Source organism: Diospyros lotus, chromosome 3 (genome assembly GCF_014633365.1).
Source record: "Diospyros lotus cultivar Yz01 chromosome 3, ASM1463336v1, whole genome shotgun sequence".
Classification (NCBI taxonomy): domain Eukaryota; kingdom Viridiplantae; phylum Streptophyta; class Magnoliopsida; order Ericales; family Ebenaceae; genus Diospyros; species Diospyros lotus.
The window spans coordinates 41,221,485-41,240,439 of record NC_068340.1 but is presented as its reverse complement, the minus strand read 5'-3'; the positions used below and the strand labels follow the sequence as shown (position 1 = coordinate 41,240,439).

Below are 18,955 nucleotides of genomic sequence, written 5' to 3'. Positions count from 1 at the left end.
CACATGGCATGAACCAAGATAAATTTTTGTCTCCTCATATGGTTTGCGTGTTTCATTTATGGTTCTGTTCTTGATTACTTTATGTTCTCTATTATATGTTTGTGTTGTGTTGTGGTGTGTTGGTCGGTGAGTTGTGGGTGTTTGATCGGTTTCTTGAGAGGATTAAAGGCTGCCATTGCTCCCAATTTATAACAAATCAATCAGAGCCGGGTCTCTCATCAAAAACCATCAAGAACTTAGAATTTCATCACATACCCACAAGGATGGCTTCTATAGCCTCTGTCGCACGGTATGATGTTGAGAAATTTGATGGCCAAAATGATTTTGGCCTATGGAAGACGAAGATGAGAGCTCTTTTGGGAAATCTTGGACTGGAGGAAGCCTCAGAGACTGAAAAGCCTATGCCCAAAACCCTAATTGAAGTCTAGAAAAAGGAAATCAAGGATAGGAGGATAGAAACCTACAAAAGAGCCTTTAATACCCTTATTCTAAGCCTAGGAGACAGAGTCTTGCGGGAGGTGTCAAAGATGACAACTGCGGAGGAGCTTTGGAATAGGTTACATGCACTCTACATGACTAAAACCCTCTCTAACCGGTTGCACTTGAAAACGTAATTTTTTTCTTTCAAGATGAGTGAGGGTCAAAGGTTGCAAGACCATATAGACAGTTTTAATAAACTGTGTTTGGATCTTGAGAATATAAATATTAGGTATGAAGATGAGGATAAGGCTTTGGTCTTATTGCACTCTCTTCCTAAGTCCTATGAGACCTTTGTAGATATCTTGAAGCATGGAAGAGATAAGTTGACCCTAGATGATGTGATAAGAGCTTTGAATTCCAAGGATTTGCAACACAAGGTAGAGTTCCAAAAATCTGCCATAGAAGCTTTGGCAGTGAACTCTAGAACAAAAAAAAGAGACCCTAGGTAAAATGGTAGGACTCGGTCTAAGTCAAGGAGTGGCAAGAGAGTGGTTAAATGCTTTCATTGCCATGAAGAAGGACTGCCCAAATAGGAAAAAAGAATCCCAAGAAAGAATCAATCCCGAATGTTCAAACACCATGTGTGGTTTTGGCTATGAGAGTGCGGATGTCCTATAGTTTTTCTAGGTATGCAGGAAAAGTAGCATAGGTCCTAGATTTAGGATGCACTTCTCATAAGAAATAGGTATTTACTTTTAGAGTCAAGGTGGAAGGGGAAATGGTTTGTCTAGGCAACAAATTAAGGTCAAGGGAATTGGAGATGGTAGAGAATAGGAAGCATGGTGGAGCTGTTCCAGAATATTAGAAGCTGTAAAATGAAGCCTAATGTCCTTAGGAGAAATAGATAGAAAAAGGTATTCTCCTATAGAGGAGAATTGGAGTCCTAAGAAGTTGCACAAGAATCTCTTAAAGAGATGGAAGCAACCCTCAAGAATGGAGGATTATGTGATGCATGCTTGCATTTATATGTGGATAAGTTGCAGCCACTAAAGTATAGCCTATGATAAGTTTAGGCTGTGTCATTTGTTGAGAATGGCTCACAATGGTGAGCAAGAACTAAGAAAGGTATCTAAGGCCAAGGATATTCGGGGGAGGAAAATTTTGCAGGTATAAGGGAATAGGAACCATGTAGTTTGGTAAGGTTACCAAATGTAGAAGGCTCCAAAACAGACATTGTATATGTCAAAAGCCCATTAGAGATCAATTTCAAGGATCTAAGGGGAACCTATCTAGGCCTTGTCTCATGGTGGAGCTAGGTGAAATGAACCTAGTGGAGATGGTGTGTCCCTAAGAAATTCCCAAGTGTATATGAGCTTGCTGGAATTGCTTCTGGTGTGAAGGGTTAGATGTTATGGAGTTGTAAAATAGGTATGCCTAGGACTTCTAAAGCTAGGGTTCTTACCTATGTGAGAAAACTCTACCAATAGGACATGAAATTAGCTAATGCTGAGGGCAAGGAATGGAATCTGGAATGCTGTGTAAAGAAAAACAGCAAGGAGAATCCTTTGGGAATGTCCGAAACTAGCCTATGAACCAGGGTATAGCAATAAGAAAATCTGGAAAAAAAATTTGGTCATATTCATTGTGTAAACTTGGGCTGGATTGTGAGAGGGAGGAAGCTAGTGTTTAAGATAGCTTTGGCTATTGCAGTGAGGGTCCTTGTGAACAGTGAGGGGAAATGGTGGGTGCAAGTGATAACTTGAATGGTGTAGCCATTGTTGATCAAAGTCCAGACTAAGCAAGGAAAGGGAAATAGAATCATCAAGCTGATAATGAGCAAGGGAGTAGAAGGTTTAGAGTGTTGCCTAGGATGAGAAATAGATAGAACCACAAGAAAGTACTAGTGAGGTATGGAATGTTGGGTTTGAAGGATGCTTAGGCTCTGGTTTGAGTGCTAAGGAATAGGTTGAAAAATGGAACCTTTTGTATAAGAAGAGGTGATGCACTTTTGTCCAAATGAATGGCATGGAGCCATGTAAATTTGGGGAGACATGAAACTTGGACTTAAATGGAAGATCCCTTAGGTTAAGTGGGTGGAGTGCTGTGAAGTGTCTATTTGAGAATTAAGGAAGGTGCTGGAAATGGGGAAAAGTCTAGAAAAAAGGCTAGACAAATGGCCATGGGTTAAAACATCACATGAAGGCTTAATTTGGGTCGAATAGGTATCTCTAACAGCCATGATCCATGTGAAAATTAAGGGAAAAGTGATCTTATAGTGTGGCCAAGGGATAAGAGGCTAGAGAGGGAAAGGTAAGCAAGGATTGGTTGCTTAGAAGGTCTCTCTAGGTATGATAGTAATTCCTTAGGTAAGATATAAGATTGGGGAGTCCAAAAGGGTTAAAATTGAGGGCATGTGGAAGCTGTGAGTATTCCAGTGGTATGCCTAGTATATTGAGAGGCAGCTTCATTGGTATTGTCTCCAAAGAGAACTCTCAAGGTGTAGCTGAGTGTTTAAATCAGTGTTTAAGAGTGTGGGAGGAAGGATAAGCTGAGAAATACTAAGGCGTAGAGATTGGAATAGGGTTTGGACAACTTAAGGCAGCCTAGGTTACCCTAATCTTAAGCATATCTTGGTAGACTGGTAGGTAGATAGAGGAGAATTAAAAGAAAAAGAAGAGCAGCTTTTAAGTTTGAAACAAACATGAAAAGGAAGGACAATGGTAAAGCCTAAAGACTAGTTTTGGGAGCTAGGAGCAAGTCTAGCAGTGGAAAAGCCAATCCGGGTGAGGTGCACTGTGACAGTGATGTTGTGTAAAGTTTGGACACTTTGGGATTAATGAATAGCACTAAGTATGGATTTGGTTTATGGTGGAGTGTGTCTGGATAAAATCTATGCATTTTTAGGGTGAATAATCTGCTGGGTATACAGCAGAAATCCTAAAGGGATGATAAGGTGAAGTTAAGTTGGAATAGCTAATGTGCAGTCCACTTGGCCTAGGAAATAGACCCACCATGGAAAAAACCAATCATATTGGTGTTAGGAATGTATTCATTAGAAAAAGCCCCTTGAGAAGGAGGATAAATCCTAATTAGAGTTGCATGTATAGGATATGCAGCTGGAAGTGTGATCCAAGGTGTCTCGTTGTTGAAATTTACAGCATTGGTTTGATGTTCTAAATGTTTGTTGATATTGATTGTTTTGATGGTCAGGTTATCATGGGGGAAACCAAAGGAAAAGCAAGCAAAAGGTTCTGATGGATGAAGATGGAAGGTATCACACTCAAGACAATGGTGGAGATTTGTTGAAGATTGTCTCGAGTTAGTGATAGGATTATGTGCAGTGTTTTGTATGTGGTTATGGGGTAGTTGACAAGCGGGTGGCACTCTTGTAATATTAGTTATTAGTGGAGGGAAAATCCGGTAATGTCATAACTGGCCTAAGGAAATATCAGCCTATTTCTATAAATAGGACAGAGGGGGCTGAGGGTCGATCCATCGCATGTTCTCTTTCTGTTTTCATGAGAGCCTAGGGAGTGAGTAGGTTGTGGGTTAGAATAGTCTTGTTCATTCTTAGAGAAGCTTGTATCGTGGGAGAGAGAAAGAGGGGGAGTTATGTATTGTTATCCATCAATAAAGAAGGCTGCTCAGTGGTGGTTTCAAGACTAGATGTAGTGTCATTCACGTGGCATGAACTAGGATAAAATTTTGTCTCCTCATATGATTTCCGTATTTCATTTATGGTTATGTTCTTGATTACTTTCTATTCTCTATTATATGTTTGTGTTGTTGTGTGTTGGTTGGTGAGTTGTGAGTGATTGTAAGGGGGTATTTGATTGGTTTTTTAGAGGATTAAAGGCTGTCAGTGCTCCCAATTTATAACAAGAATTCCACAATAGGTGATTCCGATCGAATTCTAAGCTGCAAGTCAAGGGAAACAAAGGTTAATTTCGGCTTTGAATTTTGGTTAACTTGTTCGAAGAAGAGCGGAATGTACAGAACCCCTACCCCTTGGTCTTCGAAGTGTCATGTTCATGAGAAACTAGCCATGGGGAGCAATGCATGCATGAGATAATGGGAGCCTCAACTGCCGCATAAGAGTGCTGCATTTTCAATGGGATGTCCTATTCGTGAGATGTCGGTCATGGGAGCAGTGCACATATGAAACAAATGGGGTCTCAATTACAGCAGAATGTTGCATTTTCAGTTGGAGGCAAAAATCATGAGGATTTTAGCCAAAATCACGAGATAGGGGAAAGAAATTTAATAATGAGTCCAGCCAATTGGACAAGAAAACAAGAAAAGTGATGCACTAATCGCGTGTCGAATGGGGTTGTGTACTACAAGAGCAACTGCAGGAGCTTGCAAGGATGCTAACTACGAGGTATAACGTCAGTTTTCCTGTTGAATTCTTGGAAAAGCCGAGAAGAAATCTTTTAGATGATTATTGCAGAAGTTCTAACTAAGAGGAGTCCCTTAAAATGGGGCAACCTAAGGAGAGATTTGGAGATCGGAGCTTGTCTAATGTGATGGAAGAATTCAACAAAATCAAGCAAGTAGGGTCAGTGATGGAGTACCAATTGAGATTTGAAGATCTGATGGCATTGATGCTCAATCATAACCCCTATTTGACAAAGGCCTATTTCGTTTCAAGCTTCATAATTGGCTTGAACGAAGAGTTGAGGCCAATGGTGACGGTATTTCAACCCAGAACTCTCAAGCATGCTGCTAATAATGCCAGGCTCCATGAATTAACGTTGGAAGCACTGAAGAATAAACAAAGAGATAGAGATGTTGATGGAACAGCATGGGATCAAGCAAATCCGACTGAAGGACCATCCATTGGTGCGGACAATGGTGTTGGAGCCTTTCCTCATATTTTGGCCTTATCGAAATCTGAGAAGCAATCAGATTTGGAACAAAACATGGATCCATTAGATAAGTTGATTATAAAAACAGGTTGGAGTTGAGAATGGCAATGCCTATAACATCTATCCTAGGTGGGGTCAAGATTGTGAAGGTCCACATGCAATTGAAGAAGGTCAGATTGAACAATTAGGACTTGAACAATCTTATATTGGCTCTACGAAAACTGATCCTAAGGCTAATGAACTTGAATCGACATTAAGGAAGAAGTTGGAGGTTGAGAAAATGCATTCTTTCGATGGGATTTTGGTTCCGAAGTAGGCTGAGTCGTCCTTGACTTGGGTTAAAATAGGCAATGAGAAGGTGAAGACAACACTAGCTGGAGGAAAGCTAAGGGATATAGCGGAAGAAGTCAAAAGTTTTGCCAAAGTGAACAAAACTTCCGCTACTGTGCTGGTTTTTACTCCCACTGGCAAATCCAAGTTGCTATCTACTGCGTTGAGGGATGAACCGATAGCTGATTATGTTCTTAAAGTGGAGACCAATCTTGATTCAACAACTATTGTAGGAGGCGGTTGTAGTGGGCTTGAACTCGATCAGGTTGTTTCTATTGAAGTTCTAGACCAAATTATGTTTTGAATTAATCTTGGAAACCTAAAAACGAAGAAGAAGAGGTCTAGAAGGAGAAAGAAAGAAAGAGGAATAAAACAGATGGAGAAAGCTGATATTGGATAAGAGCAGTGGCCAATTGCTGCAAGTTCTTGGGGACAAAAACTCGCTCAATGAAGGGGAAATTGTCATGACCCCAAGGATCCCCAAGGATAGATTAGTAAATATAATAGGAGTTTCCAATCATTATACAATAATTGTAATTTCCTTTTGTATTTTCTGTTATAGGGCATTGTCCTTAGCTATAGGCAGTTAGGCTATTTGTTGTATTGCACATGGGTGCATGTCGGAGGCTGTTAGGCTATATATAAGCCACAACTAAGGATGAGAAATTATGTTTTTGATTGATAAATGAAGTTATAATTTCCCTCCAAATTCTCTCTCTCTCTCTCGATCTCTCGATCTCTCTCCCTCACTTTTTGTTCTTCTGATTCTCCCTATTCTTCTTCTAAATTTCCTCCTTCATTCTTCTAATTTCCAATCCAATCCTAGGTTAAACCCTAGGTACACAACATTTATCATTTATGTAAGACTTACGGTTCATTTTGTTAACCTTCGTAGCTTATTTTAGTGCCATACATGATATCAATATTGTTAAACTTACGTTGAAATTACTATTTTGATTATTTTCTTCATGTTATAAGTATAAACATCTTTTAGAATATATTTGTTTAAGCTATTTATCAAATTGTTATTATATCTTACAATACAATACAATTCATGATTCATGATTTGAAATGAGGCCTTCCGATTCACAATAAGTATCTCGGTTTGACAACTATGTTATGTACATAAACAATGCAACTCAATCTAATACATCTTATTGACATCAAAACAAACAAAATGAAAATTATGTTGTAGTAGTATGTACAATGTTGGAGCACTATGTAATTGATAAACGTGTCCAATACAGCACAAAGGTGCAGTGTCCAAACCTATCTGTAGAGTAGCATCCAATAAGAATAAGATATGCCACTTCAATGCCATTCAGATAATTCCAGTTTATCTAGAAGGAAAGAGAAAAGGGAGGAAAGTAGGGCATCCACAAAAGGAGTTTTAGAACAATCAAACACCCATCTTAGAATTTTCTTCCACTTTATCACTCTTGTTTTCTTTCTTTCTTTGTTTTTTTAATTTTATTCTTTTTCTTTTCTTTTTGGGCATGCAGAGCAGGCTTTTGGGTATGCATGTGACTTGTGTGTGTGTGTGTGTGTGTGTGCGCGCGCGCGCGTGTGTGTGTGTGTTTTTCCCTTTTCAAGGCTGCCTTCATTTGAGGCTCATAAATTTAACCTTGTCATTAAGACCATTCCATCATCAAACCAGAAAAAAGGAAGGAAATGCATCTTTTCCCTTTTAAATTTGAAAAACATCAGATGTAGATTATTTTTTCTAAAAATGTACACACCATTGTCTAATATGACTGTTTGTTATAAAGATATTGAAACCAAACCATTGTAAGGGAAACATGGACGAATATGCCACTTGAAATTTTCAACACTCAAAAGAAAACTGATTTCAAAAAACAAAGCAGTGAAGCCATATATTTAGTTAAATTTCCCAGGTAAATTAATCAGAGGCCAATACTGCTAGAAGAAAGAAGTACCTGTGAAGGGTATACAAGTTGCGAACTCTCCTATCTGCGTCAGGGGACAAATATTTTCCATTCTCTCTGTCAAGATCAAGTTGCAGAGGGAACTCGTAGCGGTCATTAATCTGGTTGACAAAAGAAACAAGTTGCAGTAAGAATTTTGAGATCAGAAGGCCATATGATAAAATGAACATTAACAACTTTCTAAAAAGTAAAAACAACAAACAAAACAGGCAAGTAGCTGGTCAAGGAAAGTTCTTACATCATTGAGCCAGTAAAATCAGAAAATTGAACAAAAAGCTCAAGTCATAGACGAGATATATTAGAAATATAGATGATGATATAATGCTGGAATCTAAATTTGAATGAGTAACACAACTAGAAAACAAAACGAAGATTTACTTGAAATGTAACGATCAAGTAGAAAAAATTATACAGAAAGAGGTGGAGTAGGGTCCACATAAAGCTAGGCAGTATTTTAGTTTACAATTATGACTTCCCTATAAAGCTACATAAGTCTTCATCCATAATCAAACAAGACATAATCTCATGAAGCTCCTCCCTGGTTGGTATTACCAGTTATTATATGTTCTACACAGAGGCTCCAACTATAAGTTTATAATCCAAGCTCAAACAATAGCAAGAGCAAGTCAAAAAGTTCCTCAAACTGATTTAACACACAAAAATCAGAAAGTCTTTCTGGAAAGATCAACACTAACCTTTACCATGGTATCCCGCATAAAATCATATTCGAATCTTTTCAACTGAAGTTGAAGAACAGGGGGGAAGTCAATGAACAGGACACCCTTCTTTGCATCCTGCAAAGGTCAAGAATTACAACATTTTTTATGAAACAGAACCATAGCAATGCATCCAGGAATTGGATCAAAAGAAGAACAAACTGCTCAGCAATGAAAATGACAAAATGGACAACCCAATTGAAGAAAATTTAATGTCAGCTTAATCAAGCATGTAGCTTTGTTCAGAGAAGAATACAAATAGGTTGATCTAGATAAAGCTACCTCGGAGGTTATTGAAAGTACTAAAAGCATAGAATACAAATCAAAAATGAAAAGCATCCAACCTGCAACCCATGCTGTTCAGCATGATATTTGTTATCACCTTCAAGACGTTCCACCTCCACATACTTGTCAAAAGAAGCATAAACATCACGGCAACCCTTGACATCAAGCTGAAGATCTACCCTCAAAATACACATAAGTCAGCAAGGCACATAAACACATCATAAAAATATAACTGTAACCTAAAACAAGTACCATAAAACGATTCCTTTCTGGTGGACTTGTAGTCCACATTGATGCATTCTATATAGTTCATATGGTGTCCTTCAAATAACTGCTGTATTGTTCCCTCCACAACAGTTCCCTGAACCAGCAAACTCATTGTTAAGCATAATTTCCAGTAGTAAATGTAGAGATAGAAGTGTACCCTGTACAGCAGGATGCAATTAAAGGCCTGTACCTTCATCTTATCTTCAAGCTTTTCACAAAGAACCCTGTTAAGTTCTTGCACATCATGTTGCATGAAAGAATCATATGTATCCCACCCAAAAGACTTTGTCAACTCTTTTGTTGCTACACTAGTGTCACTGTATTGGAGCTTATAGAATAAACTCTGCAAAGCCAAAGGGATGCTCCCTGTCGGCATATCATTCTCAGTTGTTGGCATATGATACACAGCCTGAATCCAGAGACCCAAATAAGGAATTACCTTGTCAAACCAAAATGAATCAGACCAGTTACACAAAAACCCAAACTGAAGGCAGAGACCCAAATAAAGCAAATTCCTTGGCAAACTCAAATCAAATAGTTGAAATAAAAACAAAACCTTTCTGAAATAAGGAATATGGTACAATGTTTGCAGGAGAGAATTCATGTAACAAGTGGCTCCTTGGTTTTTAAGACCAACATAGCCAGTCTCCTTTTTTGAGTCATGCGACCAGTAATCTATAACCCTACGGACAGCAACATCAGCTTCTACAATGATAGTGTCATTCACCATATAACCTCTGCTTGGTTCATACAGTTCATTAAGAGGCATGAAAGAAGTGAACCCCCAATCACTTTCTCGTGCATTGAACTGGTGTTGGGTCTCTGAAAAAAGAAAAGTATCACAATTAGCTCCAAACCAATATTTCTACCGCTAGAAGTCAAATGCTACACCCTTTAAATCTACGGTATGGAGAAGTACAAGTTTACACACTTTCACCATTTCAACATTATTACACTCTATCACATATGCAGGATCCCTTATCTTTCTTTTTTTTCTTTCCTCTTTTTTTTTTTTTTTTTTTTTTGGGGGGCGGGGGGGGGGGTGTTGAAAAGCTCCTTTTATCAATTATCAAGCTATGTTCAAGCTAAAACAAATTGAAGGTATTTAATTCAATAGAAAATTATGTTTCTCAATGCACACCATACTTCCTGATAAACTACTGCAATCTTACTCACCAGACCCTGGGGGAATAAGGTTGAAACAACCTTCTTAGTGTAATGCAGTCAATCACGAATAACAGACATTTTGTACTTAAAACGTTTTAAACAGGAGTTTGAAACAAGTATTATCTGCCTTTCAAATAAATCATATATGTGGAAAAGGAAAGGATATTAAGAAGTCCACTAACAAAGCTCCTAAATGATTAAAGGAAGAGGAATCGATCTCCTTTCTTTTTTATTTTCCTTCCTCAAGTCTGTATAAGACCAAATTTTTTGATTTCTAAAAAGTATTAGTAATCTTTAACCTCAACTCAGATGTCTTCCGAAGATTGTCATATTGATTAATGATGAGAATAATAGAATACGTAGAAGGGCATTACAGCTAACCTTAGGATAAAATGAAATAGGTGAGAGATTCAACCGGGGTCCCAAAATTAGGATAAGCAAAAATGAGAGGAAACAAATTAGTGGTATCTTCATCTCATGACCACCGTGCCCTGGTAGTACCTTCATGCCTAAGAGGACAAAGAGGTTTCAAAATATTTTTTAATTTATATAGTATTATCGTGAGGACAGATATTTTACAGAATTGGCACATGTCATGGCACTGGAGTCATATAATCTCCAAATGCAAAAGGGAACAAAGGTTACTATCTAGCCCATTTTCTATCCTCTTAGCATTTTATTAAAAAAATGGTGTTTCCAAGGAAAATTCCTATTTGAGGTTAATGTGGTATTCGAGCTCTCTTTTTTGCAACTTTTGCCGCAGCTTATATGGGGAACCATGTAGGGCCATCATTGACTAATTTTCAAAATAATTTTTTTCTTTTTCTTTTTTTAACCTAGCTAAATGTATCGATAATAATGATGATAATAACTGCATGAATAGACACTGGCAGCAGCGCAAATAGAAACTATAGAAACTTGAAACTTGAGGTTGCACATAGTTATTAACACATAAAAAATGTCAAGCACCATAAAATCGAACCTTTCTTCATTGTGAACTTGTTGTGGATTTGATTGATGACAGCTAAGCTGAACTGGGCATATCTACTCCACCCATATGGCAAAGTTGCGGAATCAGCAACATCCAGGTACATTGACAAATGGTCCACGTTATTGCCCTTTGGGAATATAAGCACCCGCCTACACCATGAAGGACAACAGAATATAGAGTTTAAAAGATTGATCCAGTCAAATTCAAGCTTCAACTAAATAAAACAAGACTAAGTACAAGACAGAGATCGAAGTACCATTTGTAACCTCCAACGTAGAAAATTTCAGAGTAGAGCTTCTTAGTGTTCAGCCTCGAAAAATTTTCAATTGTCCACGTGAAGCGTGCTGATAGTGGATCATCAACTGTGTGCGCATCCACTGCGTTGGTAGCTTCAGCTGGTGCAACTGACAATAATCGGAAGCGCCACAATCAAAAACCCTCGAAAACATTTGAAAAGGAAAACAAAACCTACCAGCTCAATCTCATAACCTTGTACAAATTCAAGCGGGGTAAATTAAATCCAATTGAAACCAGAGTCTCGCCTCGGGTTCGGCTAATTCCCTACCTTCCATGGAATGCGGGCCGTCGGTGGCGGCAAAATCGGAATGCGGGACGAGCATCTCGTCGTCTTCTTGCTGCAAAACCGGAGTCAAAGTAAGATATTGGATCTGGAAAATTGAGCACTGTTGATGAATCGAAGCCCTAGAAAATCAGGGCATTGTCGCAACAAAACATAAATGAAAAAAAAAATGGATACAATTCAAAATCCGATTCGAAACAGCACCCACAAACTGATTTGCCTCCGAGATCAGAACTGAATGGATATAGCGACGCCAATAGCACAAGAGTGTGAAAACAGTCTATAGTTGCTAGATATACAAAATCATACATATACATGTGCACATGTAACATATATATTCGTATATAAACAGAAAGAGGGCTTGAGAGAGAGAGAGAGATATACATAGAGAGAGACAGACAGACAGACAGACAGACAGATAGAGAGAGAGAGAGAGAGAGAGAGAGAGATTACATCCAAAGGTGGAGGAGTCATGAGAGTCATTGGTAGGAGGAGAGATGGAAATTCGAGAGAGAGGGGGAGAGAGGAGAGAGAGAGAGAGAGATGAAAGGCAACGTTTAATTCGATCTCGAGCGAGAGAGAGAGAGAGACTTTGGCCGTGGAAAAGAAGAAAGACTGGGTTTAACGTAGGGGCAGTTTCGGAATTCTACAAAATATTGGTGAGAAAAGGGTCAGAAAATTAGTTTTTTTTTTTTTTTTCATGCATCCTAAAATAGCCTCGTACCATTCGACAACTATGGTAATTACAAGTCAAATTTGGAGATATTTTTGTATATGGGTAACTATATTAAATTTTAGTTATTAGTGATAAGTACTATAAAACTCTCGCTTTCAAATTTTTATGATAGTGTCATCGACTTTTTTATATCGTTAGAACCTAAAAGTTATTGACGAGAGATCACACAAGACTTAAGGAGTTTTCTAAAACGACTCAAAATACATAACTTTAGAATTATTATGATGCGTATTTATATCAATAACGAAATTAGACTTTAGCTATTAGTGAAAGTACTATTTAGTTTATATATACCTGACAAAACTCACTTCCAAAATTTTATGATGGTATTGTTGACTCTTTTACTGTTATAACCTAAAAGTTGTTGACAAAAGATCACATGAGACTTGATAAAACATTTTATAAGACGACTTAGAGTATGGAACTCTAGGGTTTTCAAGACAACTATTTATTATTAGGTTGTCAGTCTATAGTTCAATTATGTAAATTTTTATATTTCATGCGACCAAACATTGGGCTACTAAATGATGGCTTTAATTTATAAATCCATTAATATTTTGATAGACCCATGTAACATGAGTCATGGATTTAAATGAAAATGACCAATCAAATTGTCAATAAAGTGTTGAGTTCATATTAATGTGATTTTTTTTTTTTAATATGAGCTGATATCATTTTTATTTTTGTTATATGTGCCTATGTAATCGTTGAAAAAAGTGATTTTAAAAATAATATTACATGAAATAATATGGACAATAACAGATAAGTGTAATATTTATAATTTAAAACTTGAAAAATAGGGCAAAATTGGCCCTCAATTTGTTCAATTTCGATTAGGTTAGACTTTAAATATTTTTTTTTATGTAGGAAACATGATAGGTTATCGATTAACACATAATCTTTGGCCAAAATTGTCCCATTTTTTAAAAAATCTATGACTCTTGCACCTCAAGTTGGGTAAACATACAAATGAGTTGTGAGTCGAAACCCAAACTCTAATCTTACGAATATACACAAACTATCGACAACCACAAAGATAAATACTCGATCCAGCATTTATGATACCCTAAAAGGTTAGGTTGTGTTGTCTTTGAGTTTTAATTTTTTAATTTTAAATCTTGAATTTTTTGTTTTGATAATCTATTTTCAGAAAATTAAAAACGCATTTTGTTTATCATTTTGAAAAAATATTTCTTAAAATAGAAAATTAAAAAATGAGTTTACTTTGAAATTTAAAAAAAAATATTTTATGATATTTTATTTAATGAATTTAATTATTCAACAAATTATAATAGTTTAGTACTAATATATTGTTAAGTAATATACACATTTTGAAGTTGGTAAATCTTATAATAGGTAAAAAAATAAAATAAAAATAAAAAATAAACTCAATGAGAAAGAAAAAATTTGAAAGATAAACAATAAATAAAAACTCGACAATGACCTATTTCATAACAATAAGCATAGAAAATAACCACTCAAGTTATCTCTAACTCATCTCACTCCCTATTATATTATAAGCAACGCACACTATAATTTTAACTTGTCTTGAAAATTGTACGTGTTTCAACCACACTTTATATTCTCCTCTTTATTTCACTAATTATTTTATTTATTTATTTTAATAAATTTTAATTTTATTTATTTTACCTTATCTATACTTTTCACACATATACAAAATTAATAATCAAATACACAAATTAATAACTAAATACACAAAATAATCAGATATACTCATGAACAAAATAATTAAATATGTATATACACAAATTTAATAATTAAACTAGTGTTAAACTCGTGCGATGCACGAAAGGTGTAATTTAAATAGATTTATAAATTTAAAAATAAAAAATTAAGTTCATTATTTTAAATAATTGCATAATCGATAATTACAGTTTTTTTTCTTTTAATACTCAGTCTTTTATCAAAATTTAAGTTTAATTAATTATTGGCTATTCAATATGTTAATAAAGAACATTCTTAATTCAATGTATCGTTATTTAATGTACTAAAGAATAATTAACATATTAAGTAAGTTGTCACGTTTTCTCACTTGTTCTTCCATTAGATTATTAGCACTTAACATTATATTTGCTAATGACCTTTTCAATGATATCTTTAATAAAATTGAAAAAAAATTATCAATTATAAAGGCATAAATAATTGCATGATCAATTTTATACTTACCAAGTAATTCATATTCGTCAAATTTAACTACACTCAAAATGTTAGCAAATGACCTAAAGATAAAATTTTGTAGTATAAAACTTTCATCCATAGCATCTACAACAGTAGTATTTGAGATCAATTTTACCTTGTACTTTGAATTATCACCCTTATGCGATTTTCTATCTCTCGTGCCATCGATTTCGACAGAGGAAGTAAATTGTAGGTGGAGAGTTTACCTCACTACACAGGACAAGAAATCGAATCATGACTTACTGGTGCAAATTTCACCTTATCATGGGACAACTACTTGACCTGTGCCCTCGGGTCAAATTTAGCTTATACTTGTGACTTGTAGTCTTATATTTTATATTATTTTATATAAGTATAAAATTTGACATAAAATACAATTGTTCTTCACAAATCAATAATTAATATTTTGAAAGACCGAATCAACTAATGTTTGATTGTTACATAAATTCTTTCACTCTATAAATTTGATGACAAAATCTATATAAATAATTAACAATAAATTTTTAATAGAAACAAAAAATATGTTTATTCATGAAAATCATCTCAATGGCAATGTTATGAGTTTCTGATTTATCTTCAAAACATAAAATCTCTCAAAGTCTCACGACTCGAACTTTTAACGTCTATATTTTGAAAAGTTACTTTAAAAATGTTTTTATTAAATTACACATTATATAAAATAAAAAATCTTGACATGAACTTTCTATTTATACACAAACTATTACATTGAAACAACAAATCATTAAATATTTACATTAAATTAAATATAGTGATTAATTAATTATTAAAGTAAAATTATTTATTATATTATATTTATTTATAAATTTATAATAAATATAAATATAAATTAAAACTCCTAAACGTGAGGAAGCATCGGTTTTCCAATGCTAACTAAAAATTCTATTGAAAATTTTAATTTCTAATTTTGAAATTTAATTTTTGCAATGATAACAAAATTTTAAAAATATAAATTTTGACTTATTTTTCTTTTACTATGCATTAATTTTCTTCCATAGTTTTGAAAATCTGACATCTTATATCCTAATTAGTATCGAAAAACTCATGCATTAGTTTTGAAAATGTCATATTTGAAATCTTAAATGTGAGGGATAATGAGTTTTTCAATGCATGGTTTTTCAATAATAACAAAACTTTAAAAATATGGATTTTGATTTATTCCATAGTCTTGAAAATGTGATACTTTAAACATTAATTAGCATTGAAAAACCCAAGGTATTATATTTTCAAGACTATAATATAATTATTAAAGTAAAATTAATAATTAATTAATCAATACCTTTTGATTTGATGCAAGTTTTGGAGGGAAACAAATTAACTATTGATTGTCATTTGTCACTTGGCAAAATACTTTGGTTGACTATCTTATTATATATAGGATTTAAAGATAATATTTGATATGAATGGATGATTTTTTATGACTTAATTAATAGTTTAAGTTATCTATTCATATTTCACATAAATAATATTTATTTTTTATTAATTGAGGGATTAATTGATGAGACTATATAACAAAAAATATTTATTTTTGATTAATTAATAGTATTGAAAAATCTATGCAAATTTAATGCAAATTTTAGAGGCAGAAAATAGTTTGGCAGATTAATTTTTGGAGGGAAAAAAAATTGCAAACTATTATAGTTTATTTAATATATTATATAAAGAAAAGATAAGATTTTATACAAATAACCGATTTTTTATAACTTAATTAATAGTTTAAGTTGTCTATTCATATTTTTAATAGAAAATATTTATTTTTGATTAATTAATATCATTGAAAAACTCATGCAAAATTTAGAGGCAGAAAATAGTTTGGGAGATTAATTTTTGGAGGAAAAAATATTTTCAAACTATTCTAATTTATTTAATATATTATATAAGGAAAAGATAAAATTTTATACAAATAGACTATTTTTTATGACTTAATTAATAGTTTAAGTTGTCTATTCATATTTCTTATAAATAATAATTATTTTTAATTGATTGAGGGATTAATTGATGAAAAAATATGACAGAAAATATTTATTTTTAATTAATTAATATCATTGAAAAACTCATACAAATTTAATGCAAATTTTAGAGGCATATTTTTTTTGGGAAACTGTGTGCATGAACTGTTTTACTTTAATATATATTAAGATTAAAATTAAGATATAAATAAAATATAAGATTTTATACAAATAGACAATTTTTTATAACCTAATTAATAGTTTAAGTTGTCTATTCATATTTATTATAAATAATATTTATTTTTGATTAATTGATAAGAATATATGATAGAAAATATTTATTTTGTATTAATTAATAGCATTGAAAAACTCACACGGATTTAATACAAATTTTGGAGGTAGTTTTTTGTACAATAACTCTATTACTTTAATATATATTAAGATATATAAATCAATTACTAAATGCACACTATTAATCATCCAATACATTGATAAATAAATAAAAAAATCATAATCCCACAAACTCACCTCTGTAAATTTGGTCTCCAGATATTCCAATCAAAAGTTCAAAGAAAATCACAAAGCAATCATCAATCACGAAGAAACCCACGTCGCCGCCGCCACTGCTAATCATCATCGCCACAATCGTCATCACCTCTAGTATTGCTTGTCGCCGCCACAAAAACTTGCGTGTGCAAGAAGGAGAATAATAATAAGAAGAAAGATAAGGAAGAAAATAAGCTGTCACAAAAGTTTGCGCATTTTTCGTGTTTTGGTTATTTTGGTTGAAAACAACCAAATTGTTTTAGGTTTTTTTTATAAAATATTTTATTGTTTTCGAAAATACATTTTTAAAAATAACCAAGTAAACATGTTTTGAGTGTTTTAGAAAATTGAAAATGAGCTAAAAACAACAAAGATAACTCAATATTGGCTTCTAAAATTTTATTGGACTTAAATTCTCCTTAACTTTTTAAAATGATTAATTTTGTCCTAAATTGATAGTTTTTTTTTTTGTTCACTTTCACCCCTAATCTTTAGGTTTTTAGCTAAAATTTAACCTCGAATTAAATCATTTAAAAAGTTTTGAGGGCAAATTTTGGCTAGAAAAAAAGTTACAAAGGGCAAAATAACAAAAATCAAATAGTTCAAGGACTAAATTAATTTTTTTTCTTTTAAACTTTGTTAGAGATAAATTTATCTTTTTATATTTTTTTTACAATAAAAGCCAAATAAAGAGTAAATTTTTATAATAACTTGCTTTTTGTAATAGCTTGCGATGGGGGAACACCCAAAAAATAAGATTACTAACAACTCCTAATAGACAATAAATCCCAACCTATCGCCTGTCGTTGTTGTCGATTCCAAATGATCTAAAATAAATTCAAGAGATTTGTCGTTATTCTAATTTCACTTGACAAATCCTCCATTAACTTGCAATTACAAGTTTATGAATCTTGAAAATCAACGCTAAGTATCTCATTTTACTCAACCTATATAAAAAATAGAAACCCATAAATAAATTCATATAATTCATCTTATTCACTAGATACTTATCGACGTTTCTTATTACTTAAACATTAGAAGATAAACTAGATGATTCACCCTTACTTTTTCTTATAGGTGTTGACATCAAGATAAACTTTAGTGATCGGTCCTCGACAATTATCAGTGTATTTTGTCCATGTTGGCCTCGCTTTAAAAAAATAAATTGGATAGATGTAAACATTGTAGCATTTTATTAAATAATTTGAAACATGTAGTATAGGTTGCATGAAAAATGAAAAAAGAAAACATATACGATACCAAACAAAAACGAGGAAAATGATCATTTTCAAAAAAGTAGGAAGCGAAAATGTGGGGGAAAATATAAATACAAAATATGAGTTTTTTTGTAAATATAATTTTTAATATAAAAAATTATAAAAAATAGTTATTCAATTTAAAAATAAACATAAATTATATAATGCATTCAAATAAATTTTGAAAAAAAATAAAAATTTTGAATTAGAAATGATTTTTTTTTTTTTGTAGGCATAAACACATTTCAAATTTGGAAGTGCATTTTTAATATTTTTCTAAAGTTATAAAATGACATCGAAATATTTTTAAAATTATAAAAATAGGCCGAAAACATTTTTTGACATTTTAGAAACAAACGAAACAACATCTCAGAGACATTTACGTGCATCATAACATGCAATATTTTGATAATAACTAAATTAATATCTCATCTCTAAATGATAATAATTTGTTTATAATTACTATTTAATACAGAGCATTGTTCTGCACCCAATGCGGACATGCTGGGTGTGGGCCCATGCTCCCTCTAATTTTGTAACAAACCTTACATCCACACATATATATATATATTAATATAAAAAGGCGAGAACAAACCCATTATTATATCTATATTATATTATATTATTATGGATGGATTGCGGCTGAACAGAACGCGGCACCGCCAAAACCAGTGGCCGGGC

General features: G+C 33.3%; 1 protein-coding gene across 1 annotated transcript in view; it reads right to left on the bottom strand.

Annotated features, from left to right (window-relative positions):
• Positions 1–12,171, bottom strand: part of LOC127797188 (ubiquitin C-terminal hydrolase 12-like) — a 29,159-nt gene extending 16,988 nt beyond the window's left edge. The window contains exons 1-10 of the mRNA XM_052329813.1: positions 12,024–12,171; positions 11,556–11,625; positions 11,247–11,394; positions 10,982–11,139; positions 9,389–9,654; positions 9,023–9,241; positions 8,818–8,926; positions 8,625–8,740; positions 8,260–8,358; positions 7,556–7,665 (exon numbers count right to left, since the gene is read on the bottom strand). Coding sequence (XP_052185773.1) covers positions 7,556–7,665; positions 8,260–8,358; positions 8,625–8,740; positions 8,818–8,926; positions 9,023–9,241; positions 9,389–9,654; positions 10,982–11,139; positions 11,247–11,394; positions 11,556–11,625; positions 12,024–12,053 — 1,325 coding nt within the window. The 5' untranslated portion in view covers positions 12,054–12,171. The remainder of the gene's footprint in view (positions 1–7,555; positions 7,666–8,259; positions 8,359–8,624; positions 8,741–8,817; positions 8,927–9,022; positions 9,242–9,388; positions 9,655–10,981; positions 11,140–11,246; positions 11,395–11,555; positions 11,626–12,023) is intronic.
• Positions 12,172–18,955: the final 6,784 nt, after the last annotated feature.